The sequence below is a fragment of the Arachis ipaensis genome, chromosome B04, assembly GCF_000816755.2.
Source record: "Arachis ipaensis cultivar K30076 chromosome B04, Araip1.1, whole genome shotgun sequence".
Lineage (NCBI taxonomy): Eukaryota > Viridiplantae > Streptophyta > Magnoliopsida > Fabales > Fabaceae > Arachis > Arachis ipaensis.
In genome coordinates, this window is record NC_029788.2 from 19,324,649 (window position 1) to 19,339,453 (window position 14,805).

The following is a 14,805-nucleotide window of genomic DNA, read 5'->3' on the forward strand; positions in this document are numbered from 1 at the left end:
AAGAGACCGACATGATGAAGTTGGCCTCCCACAAACAAGTTATAAAAAGTAATCCCTAAAAGAGACCTGACAAAGGTACAAAAAGAGGATTACTAGAAATAACTTAGAAGAGACCGACATGATGAAGTCGTCCTTCCACAAATAAGTTATAAAAAGTAATCCCTAAAAGAGACCTGACAAAGGTCCAAAAAGAGGATTACTAGAAATAACTTAGAAGAGACCGACATGATAAAGTCGGTCTCCCACAAACAAGTTATAGAAAGTAATCCCTAAAAGAGACCTGATAAAGGTCCAAAAAGAGGACTACTAGAAATAACTTAGGAGGGACCAAGGTAAAGAAGTCGGCCCAAAAACCTTAACGTTATAAAAAAGTAATTCCTAACAGAGACCTAACAAAGGTCCGAACAAAACGGATTACTAGAAATAACTTCAGGCAAAAGTGAGGAAGTCGACATACAAAGTTGGACCCAAACATCCACAACCTCAAAAGAATCAAGCCACAAGTATGAAAATACAAAGGCAATTAAAAGAGGTCGGGCAACAAGGCTCCAACACTCCCAAAAACCTAAAAAGGTACCAGACAGATGCAAACAAACATATTATGAAAAGCACAAGTTATAATAAAAACAAACCCAAGAGGCTACCAAAAGTCAGTCCCAAGAGCTTGAGAAACTACTTTATTTTTCAAAATAAAGTTGCTAAAAAAGCAACTAAAAGAGTATCAAGAAGTCAGAACTACCAATTAACAAAATATAAAAGTTCAAAGCCCACAAGTCGGGTTATATACACAAACATCCAGAATAATCATTGAGGATCTGAAGATTTTTCAGCTGCATCAACACGGGGCAAAGGAGGACGAGTCTGAAGAGGCACCGCATCCACCGTCCCATCATCCCGGTTCAAGATTTGACAATCAGGATCTGACTCGGGATGAATAACTGCAGGGGTTGAAGAAGTCGGCACAACCGAGACCTTGGCGGAAGGCACAGGAGGAGGATCAACATCATCATCATCATCAGGGTCATCAGGGACAATTTTACCGTCCCTCACAATGTTGTCCAAGCTGAAGAGAGTAAGGTCGAGCTCAGGCGCAAGAACTCGAACCTGCTCCTTCAGGTTCTCATAAGCAGCATTTATGCTGCCTACAAGGTGACCCTGGAGCTCGGCATAGTTAGCTCGGGCGGACTCCAAATCATCCCTGAGATGCATCATCCCTATAGGTCGTGACATAGCTCTCCTTGTGCTTCAACGCCATATCTTCAGCCAACTTAGCAGAAGCTGCCAAGGCAATAAAACTAGCCTTTTCACCTTCCAACTCTTTCTCCAACTTGGTCACCTTCACCTCAAGCTCCTCCTTCAACCCTTCATCCGATCGAACTCCAACTTGGCCTCCTCCATAAAGGCCTTTGTAGCGTGAATGGGAAGATCCTGGACAGTCCGATATAAAGCCCCCTCCCCCCCATGTGTGCCGTCTTGATGCTACTTCGAGTAATAAAATCCAGATGGCGAAGAAGAGAAACATCGTCAGTAGGGATGGTACCATAAGGACCGATTTTCTGGTCGACAAACTCGACAGCATCGAAGTCAGGGGCATCAAGGTTAAAGGGCTCAGCTGTCTTTTTCTTTTTCGGTAGAGGAGCGCCAGAGGTAGCGACAGAAGCCTGTGGAGGATCAACCAAATGAACTCGGGGAGTAGGGATCATCCTCCTCGGTCCAGGAGAGCTCGGTACGGATGGCTTCGACTGAACCTGAGAGGACCCCTCCCCGGCCATCTTGGCCAAGATGTTCTGAGCTGCAGTAGCTTTCCTTGCCTTTTTAAAGGCCTTCATCGATTCATTGTTTTTCACCATCTCTGGAAAAAACACAAAGATTGTTACAAATTGAGAGAAAAAGAACAAAGCTCGACAAAAAAGGAAACAAAACGAAAACAAGATAAGACAACCACTACCCAGCTCAGCTCGAAGAAGCGAAGGATCCCCTAAAAACCTTTTTGTGTCAAGATAAGGAGGCTGTCCCCAGTTCTCCTCCAACACGTTAACAAAGGCCTGTTCGACCTCATCCAACATCTCCCACGTATATCTCGACACTACAACATTCTTTTGCCATTCTAAGGGAAAGGCGGGCTCATCATTCTCATCCAGAAAAAAGGGACAAGCTCCTTCAACAGCTCGAACCTTAAAGAAATAATTCTTGAAATCTCTAAAAGACTCATCATACATCGAAAAAACTTTCTTTCCTTGGGCAGACCGAAAAGAAACCCAGGAAGCTTTCTTTTTGGCAGAAATCCCAGGCTTGGTCAAAACAAAAAGATAAAGAAAGAGAGTTTGAAAAGGATTAACATCCAATTCCTGACACAACAACTGGAAAATCTTAACAAAATCCCATGAATTCGGATGAAGTTGGGATGGAAACACATTGCATGACCACAACAAATTGGTTTCAAAGGGAGTAAAGGGAAAGGTAATGTTCATTTGACTAAAGAAATAGTTGTAGGCATAAAAGAAAGGACGTTCCCCCTGGACTGAAGTCGGAAAACAGACCCTCTCATCAGAATCAGGTGCTACTAGCTCATAATTTTTCTCCTGCTCCCGATTACTACAAATCCTGTGATGTTTCCTAAGTTCCACACAAAACTCAGCATTCACCACGGAAACACACATTAACACAAGGGAGTCCAACCAGTCGGACATCCCCTCAGAAACCTTAGAAGACGTCTCTACAATATTTTTGCGAGAAGACATGGCCAACTAGTCCTACAAACAAAGAAAGGAAAATGGATTACTAACCAAATAACAGCTCAGACGGTATCAAAATAACTCAGACAACATGATCCAGAGTAATATAAACAGTAAAAGGAAAGCCCCAAGACACACACCAAGGTCCAGGGGCATCCTTTGGAGGCAGTGACACAGAGCAAAGACTCAGAAAAACCTACAGAAACTAAAACAACCTAGCAAAAGACTCTAAGCAAAAAAGACACAAATCAGAGCAAGATCATCAAGAAGACCATCATTCTCCACAAAGCTATCACAACAGAAAAAAAAACTTTCTCCCAATCAATACTCCGAAGAGGAAAAAAGATTGTTAAAGCCACCTTGCAACTACAGTCTCAGTCTACAAGAACTACCAAGCAACAAAATATATCAAGGAAAATCATCAAAGACGCAACCTTTTTTTCAGAAATCAAAGGTGCCATTATCCCACAGAAGCTACAAAAACAAACAATAATGCAACAAACATGCAAAGCCCTAAGATAAGCCCTAGTCATCAGAAGAAACACCAAAGTATGCGTAAGGCCAAAAGAAAGCCAGAAAGATACATCACCAAGACAGGTAGGCGCAAAAACACGAAAAGGTTCAAGCTTTCCAACAATGCACTCAAGCAAAATTTTTTTTTGACTTTACGAAAGAGGTAAAAGAAACGAGAGCCAACCTGAAGAGAAAGGAGAAAGCTCTGAAGAAATTGAAAGCCGGATCGACAAAATCTGGAACCGCCTCTCAAGCAAAGCACCAACAAATACCCAACAAGCGTCACAGAGAAGAACGCGAAAATGCAAGTCTCAGGTAAAACAAAGAGAAAAAGGGGGAAGTTACAGAGAAGAGAAAACCTTTTTTGTGTGTAAAGCTCAAAATAAAAGAGGAAAAAGGAACGGGGCATTAAAATCAAATTTATGAGGGTATTAAACCCTCATGCATTCCCAAAGCAAGGAGACGCGCGTTTTCAAAAGAATAAAAATTCAAAAGAAAACGTTCCGCATTCAAAAGAAAACTCTACAAATAAGAAGTCAACAAAATGCTCGAGTTCAGCTTCATCAGAGAAGGATCGAAGTCCTAAAACTAAGACTCGACCTCAAAAGAAAGACCGAGATCGAGCAGGGGCACTGTTCATACCCTGGGTCGAGCTGTCTGACCCAGGATGTTTAGCGACAAGGTGACCGACCTCTTCAGGTCAGACTATCCGACCTCTTCTCAAAGAGCTCGTCCAAATTGCAAGGAAAGCCCAATAAAGGGCCCAGATAGAGGAACACAACCCAAATCCAAAGGCAGCCCAAGCCTATAGAGATAAGGGCAGTTCCCTTGAAGATAAGATGACTTCACTCAAAGATAAGATAAGATAAGATAACTATCTTATCTCCAGAAAGGTCATCCTCTACTATTATAAATACACCAGAGCACCCAGGTATAACTCATACTCTGATTCTACTAAAAACCTGCTTAATACCCTTGCTAACTTAAGCATCGGAGTCCCTTGCAGGTACCACCACCCTCTGGTGACAAAGGATCAGCAACGTTGTCAGTCCAACAAGTCGGACGCGATAACTCCGGCCACCGTCCATCAGCCGGAATGTCATCTCCGACCAGCACAGAAGATCTCGTCCGAGATCGACCTACAGTTTCAGGTAACCCTCGGAACAGATAGTCACTGATAATCCTCGATCAACAAATTCTCAACATCAGTGTTTTCATTTTTTTCCCCTAAAAATAGTAATCAAATCTTCAATTCAATAAACCAAAGAGATCTAGTTGTCCAATGACATCAATTAGGCCTATATCTATTGGGATTGTGTAACAGATTTACCAACTTCAATTCGGGCCAGTTTTGATCAACCTACACAGAATATAAAAACCAAAACCTACTCCATAAATGCCCGTTGGTTAGGCACATGTTGTTTTCTAACACATAACAAAATGACTTTCCTCATAAGGGGACCAAGATTCTTAGGCGATGAAAGCATTAGTGGTAATAAGGATGTTTTGTTTTCTAAATGACTTTTGCTTTTGTTACTGGATACGGATGGTTTATTATTACTCTATTATTAGCAGAGCCAAAGCCGATGATTTACTGGGCAGAGCAGCTGTTACCTTCTCATGACAAGCACGGCAGATGACGAACACGACGAGGGCAAGTAGAACAAGATCGACTGAGCAAGATGAGGGGTTATAGACCGTGACGACTCGAAAACTATCGTGGCGAAGCTTGCGACTGCCGATTGAGGCGCGGGCCTGGAGCAGGACAAACAGACGAATATCTCTGGCCCGACTGACGGCGACGGTGAGAAAAATGGGTTGCTCTATTGTAATCGCAAATTAGAGAAGCAAGGTGTCATCGATGTGGACATTAAAGCTTTGCTCTACTGAAAAATGGGAAGACGGCTTCGACCACAATGAGGACCACACGAGAACAGAGGCAACTACCAATCGCGACGGCGAAGGAAGCTTGGACGACCAGATGCAGGCAATGCCACGCCCAACAAGCTCCGAGATGAATCCGCGACTTTGATCAGAATCGGTTTCCAAATGTCAATCTCCGCGATAGCACCACGACGGCGGTTGTATCTCTCTCCCTGCAACCTAGGGTTTCCTTTTTGGGGAGAAGATCTTCGTTCACACCCAACAAGCTCCGAGATGAATCCGCGACTTTGATCAGAATCGGTTTCCAAACGTCAACCTCCGCGATAGCACCATGACGATGGTTGTATCTCTCTTCCTGCAACCTAGGGTTTCGTTTTTGGGGAAAAGATCTTCATTTCTATTTCAGCCTCCATGGCTACTGGTGTACCTAGGTTTCTCTTTTTTCCCTCCCATTAACAAATTAAAAAAAAAAGTTTCGGGTCCAATTCACTTTTTGGATACCCAATCCACTACTGTCAAAGACCACTTCAACAAGTCCAACAGCTTACATTTGAATCAAACAATTTTGGCTAATTGTCTCAGCCACCTCTAACATAAGGCAGTAGACAAGCCCTGAAACATAGCACCACGTGTCAATCTCATATTCAAATAGAGAAAATATCTGTATATTTGTATCAATTTGCATCTGTACCGTAGAACGGCCCATAATATAATAATTTATTTGTGATCTAATATAAAAGTTCTTCAACTACCAAAAATGCATATGGCATGCATGTCGTCTTAACTAATTATAATTTTAGATTTTTTTATTAGATTTATTTTGACTATTGAACATTTCTCATCAAATGTATTTGAATCATTAAAGAGAAACAATGTTTGTAAAAACTTCACCATCTCAGGAAGTTTTCATTTTAATTCTATTTGCTATTGTAAACTACATTAAATATGGTTGCTATTAGGAACAATTTCGAAGTCTTAAATTAGGAAAAACTATATATATAAACTACTAACCTCTAAAACTTATTGTCATGCATTTACTTACATTGATAGTAATTTTTCAAGTATTATACTTGGATTATGTTATCAAAACTATTAAAGTTTTCAAAATATGTCATTACACTTTTTAGTTATTTATTATATTTTTAACAACATTTCCAATACTCTTATTCCAGGAATAAGATTTGAAATTACAGTTTTAATTAAATTAAATTAAATATCACTAACAAATATATATATATATAAATCATACTTATAATCCATAAACAACAAAAAGTCTACGATCTTAATTAGTATTGACTATTGATTTTTTTTTTTAATTTTCTTTAGCGTTTAATATAAGTGAATAGTTGAAAGTCTAAACTACTTTACAAAAAATTATTTTGACTAGCCGGCCCAACGAGCTTCATAAGCTTTTTTTTTAAGTTTATGACCTGACTTTTTAAACTAATAGGTTTTATAAAAAGGCCAAGCATAGTCTGTTTAATAAAAAGAGCCAAGTCGAGCCGAGCCACGAGCCCCCCTCGAATAGCCCGGTCCACTTCCACAGTTCCACCCATAATTGTAAGAACCAAATCGGTGATCAAACCGGTCAGGCTACTGATTCACTAGTTCAACCATGGTTCTGAAAACTGGACTGGACCGGCCAGTTCAACCGGGTTAACCAGGAACCGGTCACCAGGCCAGTCCGGTCACCCCCTAAAACCGTCCTGCAAAAATCGGTAAAAAACCGGCCGAACCGGTGGTTAACCGGTGAACCGGCCGGATTTTTATTAATGTCGATTTTTTACTATAGATTCAAAACGGCGTCATTTTGATGCAAAAGAAAAAAAAAACCTAAACAAGCCCAACCCGCTTACCCACAAAGCTGACCCGGTAACCCTATTACCCAACCCCTTTTACAAACTATGAGACCTCAGTTCTCTCACTTACCAGCCACCACACCTCAACCCTAGTTTCACTTCCAAGTCCTATCTTCATCTGTTCATCGTCATCCAACTCCAACGAAGGCCACCGTCCCTCCCAGTCTACCACAATCGACACCATATCAGAGTTGCTATCACCGGGCAGAAGGACATCCAACGAGTGGCATCGTCGGCGTCGTTTGGTCGCCTGGGAATCTGAACTCCGAAGCTTCCATGGTTGGCGTTGTCTGCTCATCTGGTAAGCTTCTCTGCCAACGTCGTTGGGGATCTGTTCTGCCACCGTGACCTAGACGCCTACTCTGCTCTCTGTTGCGGTGAGTTGCACTGGTTTTTCAACTAATTTTTTTTATTTTGTTAATGAACTATATGAATTGATGCAGAGTTCTTTATTTGGTTAATTATATGGATTGATGCAGAGTTCTGTATGTAATGGCTGCTGTATGTAATTCAATTTTGGATTATTTATTTAATTAATTATTTGGTTAATTATATGTAATGGCTGCTGTACTGGTTTTTCAATTTTGGATTCTGGATTTTGAATGCTCAGTAGAATTTTGATATAATTTTAGATTCTGAACGGCTGTAATTCTCAATTTTGCTGTAATTGCGGTAATGGCAGAGGTTTTATTGATATGTGTTAGTATTGTTTGTAATATAACTACAATTGGAAATAAATAAATTTTATTATTATTTTTTATTTCTTTTCTTAATCAAGTTTTGGAAGTCTTTGGTTAGGTTGGAAAGGGGCTAATATTGTTGTTGGCTCATGATAATTTTGTGATCCAACATAAATTCCTTTCTGAATTCGAGTTTCTGATACTTATGATTGTTGCATCCTCAGTTTAATGGTTCCCTCTCCTTATGATTGCTGCACATGGAAGCTGTAACAATCAATTGCCACTGGCAATGTATTGTTCAATGAATCTAAGATTAAGATGAGCTTATGAATAAGACCAAGGAACAAATGTTTGGTCAACAAATCTTCTGCTATTAAGAAAACTCAGTTTATTGTTGTTATATATTGAATTTTTTAATAATTTTATTCTATATTTAACTAAACCGGTTCAACCACGGTTTGACTCCGGTTAGACCATTGAACCGTTGAACCAGTCACTTGACCAGTTCAATGACCGGTCCGGTTCTTGCAACCTTGAGTTCGACCGATAAATTACTGGTTGAACCGGTAAAACTGTCTCACATAAATAAAAAATATAAAATAGTCAAAACTTAAAAAATTTTAAATTCATATCTTCACTAACATTTTAAGAATAACCAAATCTCAAATTTTAAAGATAACTAATACAAAGATAGACATGAAATTAGTTAGTACTACTACAATAATATCTTAATTTGACACAATAAAAATAACAATTCATGAACTATATCCAAAGAGTAATTTCAAAGGCGGGGTATTGTTCTTTATCTGACAAATGTGGAGCTACATGCTGATTGGTTTCATTTTGATTTGCATTTTTCATAGAATTATTAGCTCCATCATCATCCTCATCATCTTCCAAATTCAATTGATCTATTATTTTGGATGATATTTCACAAATCAAGATCAAAAATAATATAAAATATTTTATAAAGCATACTAAAATCATAGTTGATCATAATTCATAAATAAATAAAAGAAAACATACCTAAATCATCTAAAGGTGATTGAAGAGACATATTTGCAAGATCATTTCGTAAGCATCAATTTCTTCAGGAGTTAAAAATTCCAATATCTATTCCGAGTGATCCTCAAATGTATCAAGACAAATTGGATCATAAACCTGATTTCTCATATGGTTCCTATATTATTAATACACTTCATTACTCTTATGATGATTAAAATTTAAAAATAATGCTTTCAAGAAAAAATAATTAAAAGAATACCTTTGTTGTAACCTTAAGTTGTAATGAACATAAACAAAATAATTAAGTTTTTAATGCTCTAACCGATTCCTCTTTTTTGAGTGAATGAATGTGTTCGCAACCTGAAGAACTATAAGTTTGGCCTAAAATACGGATCGCCAACTTTTACAAATTTGGCGCTCCACAACCGTAAGATTCCCACCATTAATCTTAACATAAAAAACAATAATATGTCACAATCATAAATATATCACAATCATAAAAGACTAATTTTATGAAGAAATTCACCTGGCATAATAGTGCTTTGTTCACGTATTGCAGACGGTCTTTCAAAATCTTGTTCAACATTCTTAAAGATCCCCATCTCACTTGTCAGTTTAGAATTCAAATTTAGGTCACCATAAGCATATTTCTCAATGATATCTAGCAGGCCAAAAGTCGTTTGCCTGTGCTTTTCAAATTCTTCAACATTAAACCAAAAAGCGGGATCAGCAACCTTCTTTCTTTTTTGAAACTTTTTCACTGTCTCTCCTCTAGTCTTATAAATAGCTTATTAAAAAATTTTCATTGTAGCTCTATTTTCACTATCCACAATATGTAATACACGGATAAGTGGCTCAATAAGCTTAACAATATCAGTGCATTAACTCCAAAATTTAGAATTCAAGACTTGATCCATAAATCTTTTAACTTTGGCTTCTTTAGAGTAAGCTGGCTTGTACATTCTTTAAAGGTCACCATAGCTCTCAAATGATCATTTTGAGCCAAAATACTTTACAAAGCAATGAAATTAGTGACAAATCGAATTGGAGCCGAATGAAGTATTTTTTGCCCGCCTGTAAATTTTCTCATCAAGAACAATGAATAGCAATGATTATAGATATACTTGGTGATTATTGAAGCTTGTGACACTATTTCACTCACTTCTTGTAACTTCCCAATATCTTGAAACATCATATTAACCCAATGAGCTACACAAGGGGCCAATACAATTTAGCAAACTCATATTCTAACAACCTTCCAGCGGCAATATAATTTGCAGTATTATCCATTACAATATGCACAACAATCTCAAGACCAACAATCAATACAACATCCCTAAACAACTTAAACAAAGTATCAACAGGTTTCGAGACATTAGAAGCATCAACTGACTTTAGAAAAATAGTTCTTTTAGGACAATAAACCACAAAATTGATTAAAGCATGCCTACAACAATCAGTCCATCCATTTTTCATGATGGTACATCAAGTTTGTTTCCAAATCGTACGATAACCATCAATCATTTTCCTCACATCTTCAACCAACTTGCTCAACAAATACCCACAGACTCTTGGATAATTTGGCCCCTTATATCCTGCACCGATGCGTGCAATAGCATCAATCATTTACTAATAATAAGCTGAATCAACCGCATTAAATGGTACAAAGACATTCATCATCTATTTCGCAATAGCAATATCACACTTCACAATTTCTTTGCTTTAGAGAACACTTTTGATAGTTGGTTAAACTCCGGGTGTTGTTGTCGATGGAAAAAAGGATTGTAATCCTTTGACTTGTTTTCCTTTTCTAGAGCTAGGTGCTGGAACTCTGGATTTTTGTTGTTGTCGCATCTCATTATGTTCGATCTTGTCAAATTCTTTCAACTTCATTACAAGTATTATAACTTTCTACATATTGTTCTTGATTTTCCTTTTCTTGCTTTGAAGATCTTCAATGCTTTGATTGAATTGGTGTCTCACTATAGCTAGCACCTTTTGACATTACTTAATATCTCCTCTTTTTTCAACTAAATGAAGCTTAAACCGATGAATTCCTCCACCCCTAATAAACTTCTCACAATATATACATAATAGAATGATTTTTCTAGATTCCACAACTTGTTTACAATAGCCCCATACAGGATCAGTTTTTGCTCTATTGTTATTTTTTTGGGTTCCAATTGATGCATCAGGAGTTGATCCTTATTCTTGCAAGGATGGTGTTTCTGATGGTGTATTCATTGAAGCCATTCTAAAACAATATGGAATAGCAACGGCATAAAACAACATCTATTAGAAATTCACATAACATATTCCCTATGTAGCAATATAAATTCACAGTAATAACATAACACATCAACAAAAACAACCATAAACACTAATAATCAGAACAAAACATGAATCTGTCATTAACCTATATATGTTACACGGCCAAGAATCAACAAGTTATAATTAACAATATAACAAACAGATTCATAATCAACAATTTAACATCATTAATCAGTTACTCACTCACTTAATCAAATTAAAATCCAACTGAATAACTAAAACGACAGAGATAATGGATTTCACTTCATGAACGCAAAGAAGTGAGGAGACCAACATGTCCGATGAAGCAGACTCTGGCGAGGGGAAGGCAGCAGTGACAGAGAGGACGCGACAATGACGACAAGAGACGCGGAGCAAGGAGACGCGAAGAGGTCGGTTGCGTTGCGAGCCAAAGCCGCAACGGCATAGGGGAGCCACAGACGCAACATAGTCAACAACGCACCGGACAACAAGAAGCAACAGAGATGGCCGACAATCGTCAATTTTGGAGTGTGGAGTGAGATTGAGAGTAACTGAAAGACTATGGTGTGATGAGGTGAGAAAGAGAGCCTTCAAGCTCGAGGGGGAGGGGTAGCCGTTTAGGACATTAGGGTTACTAGGTTAGGTTTAGGTCTGTTCTTTTTTATTTAAAACGACCAAAACGACATCGTATTGGGTAAGGGAAAAAAAAAGTTTCAAACCGGTCAGGTTACACAAAACCACTGGTTTTCATCTAAACTAGACGGTTCAAACCAGTTCTCTTCAGTTCTTTCCCTTGTGCAATCGAACTGCTCAACCGGACCGGCTAGATGACCGGTTCACCAATTTTCCAGTTAGACCGGCCAGTCCGGTCCGGTTCTTACAACTATGATAGAAGTTCCCAACCTTTTATTTAACATTCAAAATTTATAGCTTCAATTTTTCTTTATAATCTATAGACTTCTATTCTATTGACCATACAATTGTAAGAAACGTAGTACATAAACGGATTCTTTTCTTCAAATTATTATTAGAACTAAAATTAGAACAATGACTGATAAAACCACATACAATGCATATAAAGTTATAAACTATGAATTAAGTTAAAAGAACGAGGCTTTGATTCTTGCATGCATAATGATATCATCATAAACCGCAACATTATTTAAATCAACAATATTAATGTGAATGTTTTCGTTGCAACCACTAAGAATCAATTCAGCCTGATAAATAGTTTCTCAGATTCCTTCTCGTGGAGTATTATATGTTTAAGACCTTTTCAACACACCTAAACAATTGCTTCAACATTAGATCTTTGGACAGCATAACCAGAATGACAAAACCCGTTGATATAATCAGTTTTCCTAGTAAAGAACAGCATTACCAGCTGCCCAGCGGTAGCAGAAGCCTTGCAGGAGTTTGTTCACCAGAAAATCCAGAGCGCCTCAATTCAGCAAGCATCGGCTTTGCTCAAGGCTTCTGCCTAAAATTGACACAGCGCAAAACTGCCTTAAGGTCAATACTCTATTTCCCAGTCTTCAAATTGACACAGCAGCAGAGACTCAAGTAACAACCAATGAATTAGCACAATCCTATGACTCCTCCAAGTAAGTCTATCAATCTAGAAAACCACCCTTATGAAGGAGTACTACTGAAGGCAAGTTGTCAGTCATAAAAGCATAACCAACGGAAAAATCCGAATCACTAAATCTCCAAGCAAGAATACTCCCTGTTGCTGCAAAACCAACTACATTTCATCCATGAGAACCCCAGAAAGATTAACGTTCCGGCTGATAAGAAGCACTTTAGACTTCTTTTGTCCTTCCCTAGCCATAGTGATGTTAAGATATGAATGCATGAACTCAATTCACACCTGAATTCGGAAGTCTCCCCATTATTTATCCTTGCTAATCATATTTTCTGTGTTGGACATAGTGTGAGGTTCAATATTGTCATAGAAAGAAAGACAGTTGACAAATGTATCAAGAATGTATTCTATGCTCAGTTGTTATATTTTTTTTCTCGATTTTTGGTGACCTACAACTTACTGGAAGTTTAACCATAGACGGTAGTAACTCAACATGAGCAATAAAAATATAAAATACAGTGCTAAAAGGCATTCAAGGTTATCCATCCCTGAAATTGTCTAATTAACGAGTCCAATCACCAAAACATAAGATGTGATATAATTATTCTTGATGGAATAACTGAACAAGAAATCTGAAAATTTTGGGGAAACTACGCCATTATAGATTAAACTTACATCCCCCTTTTAGAATAAATATCTTTCTTCGAAATACTTAAGCAACCAATAAAATGATTTCAACACATAATCAAGCATACCTGTTTAAATGGCACAGCAAACACAACTGTAATAGGACAATATAGAATTGCAACATCACTTGGCCATTTAAGTTGGAACAACGGCATAAAAGCGAGACTACCAATGCAATGCACCAAAAGACTCAGGGAGTAGACACATTCATTTCTCTTACATTCTTAAGCCAACTTACCCCGATACAACTTCAATAACTCATTGGCTTCCTTGTCATAACAATGGACAAACTTATCCAGGAACTCCAATTCATTATACCGAAATACAGTCCAGCTCAGCTTCTTAATCAGACCCTTCGACAGCAAAGCTCTAACAACAGAGCCCCTTGGAATAATTCGCTTTCTCAAGCTCATGGTCAACAGTGATGGACATCTGATAATGTCAGAAGATTTGCAGCCCAATGTGTTCACCAGAAAATCCATGACCGCCTCAATCTTACTGTCTGAAGTGCACATACAGAACGGGTGGGTTCTAAATGCTTTAGAAATATCATCCTCGGTCCAACCCCATTTTCTATATATACCTTTCTTTCTTTCCCATGTGGATTTGCTCAGATGTAACTTTATATGAACATATATAACAAATTGCAACTTGAGTGGATCAGTCTTCATCTCCTTCACTTCCTCCACTGCCCTCTTAAATCGCGTAGGACATACCTTAATTGTCTTGCCATAGTATTCTAACAACCTAACAATGTGTGATTCAGGAACACCCTCTTCTCTCAGCAGCTTGATATTAGGTTCAATACGTTTGGCAAAGACATGTAGAACACCTGAATAGCTTACAACAGTTTTCATGAGGTTGTGCTTACATTCAAACATGTTGTCAAGGAAATTGAAGCAGGGAATGATCTCATTATTCAAGCTTCTTTTGAGAATTTCAGGGGATGTTAATATGATGTTGTGAATGTCAGAGATAGAAAACCCTTTTGACTTGAAAAAATCAAACTTTGGCTGCAAAGTGTTCTCGGGTTTGACTGAAAGTAAGTCTGGAACAGTTCGAAGGACTTTCGAGATCATAGTTTGGGACAAACCTTGGTTCTTGAAGAACTCAATCACTGTGTCTGGTTTTTCACTTGTTTCTAACTTGAGGCGCTTGGAAATGGTGGTAGCGCGTTCTGGTGAGAACCCACAAGTATGAGTTAGGTAGAATGCAAAAGAGTTGTCTTTGGAGGCTGAAGAAGGAGACGAGGTTGAGATGAGTCTCGAAGCAAGCCATAGCCATGGATTGCTACCTAGCGAAGAAACCAGTTTTTGCGAGGCTGGAGAAATAATTTTGATGCGAATATGAAACATTGCGATTTGCGAGTGAAAGAATCAAGTGAACACAACACTAACTTGTTACCTGAATTACGGATGGGATCAAAATCAAATCAAACTGTTATGCATTCTGCACTAAAACCCTAGCCCTAATCTCTGTTCTCCTTGCTGATTTTGGCACGGCCCACTTAACTTTCTTATAGCAATTCAAATAAAACGTTCGAATAACACGGGTGGTAGACTTTA

At 38.3% G+C, this 14,805-nt stretch overlaps 1 protein-coding gene across 1 annotated transcript; it reads right to left on the minus strand.

Annotated features, from left to right (window-relative positions):
* Window positions 12,145–14,778, minus strand: LOC107639072. The gene is made up of 2 exons (XM_021120930.1): window positions 13,309–14,778; window positions 12,145–12,885 (listed from the first exon to the last, which is right to left on the minus strand). The coding sequence occupies exon 1, from the start codon at window positions 14,593–14,595 to the stop codon at window positions 13,465–13,467; it is 1,131 nt and encodes a 376-aa protein (XP_020976589.1). The 5' UTR covers window positions 14,596–14,778; the 3' UTR covers window positions 12,145–12,885; window positions 13,309–13,464.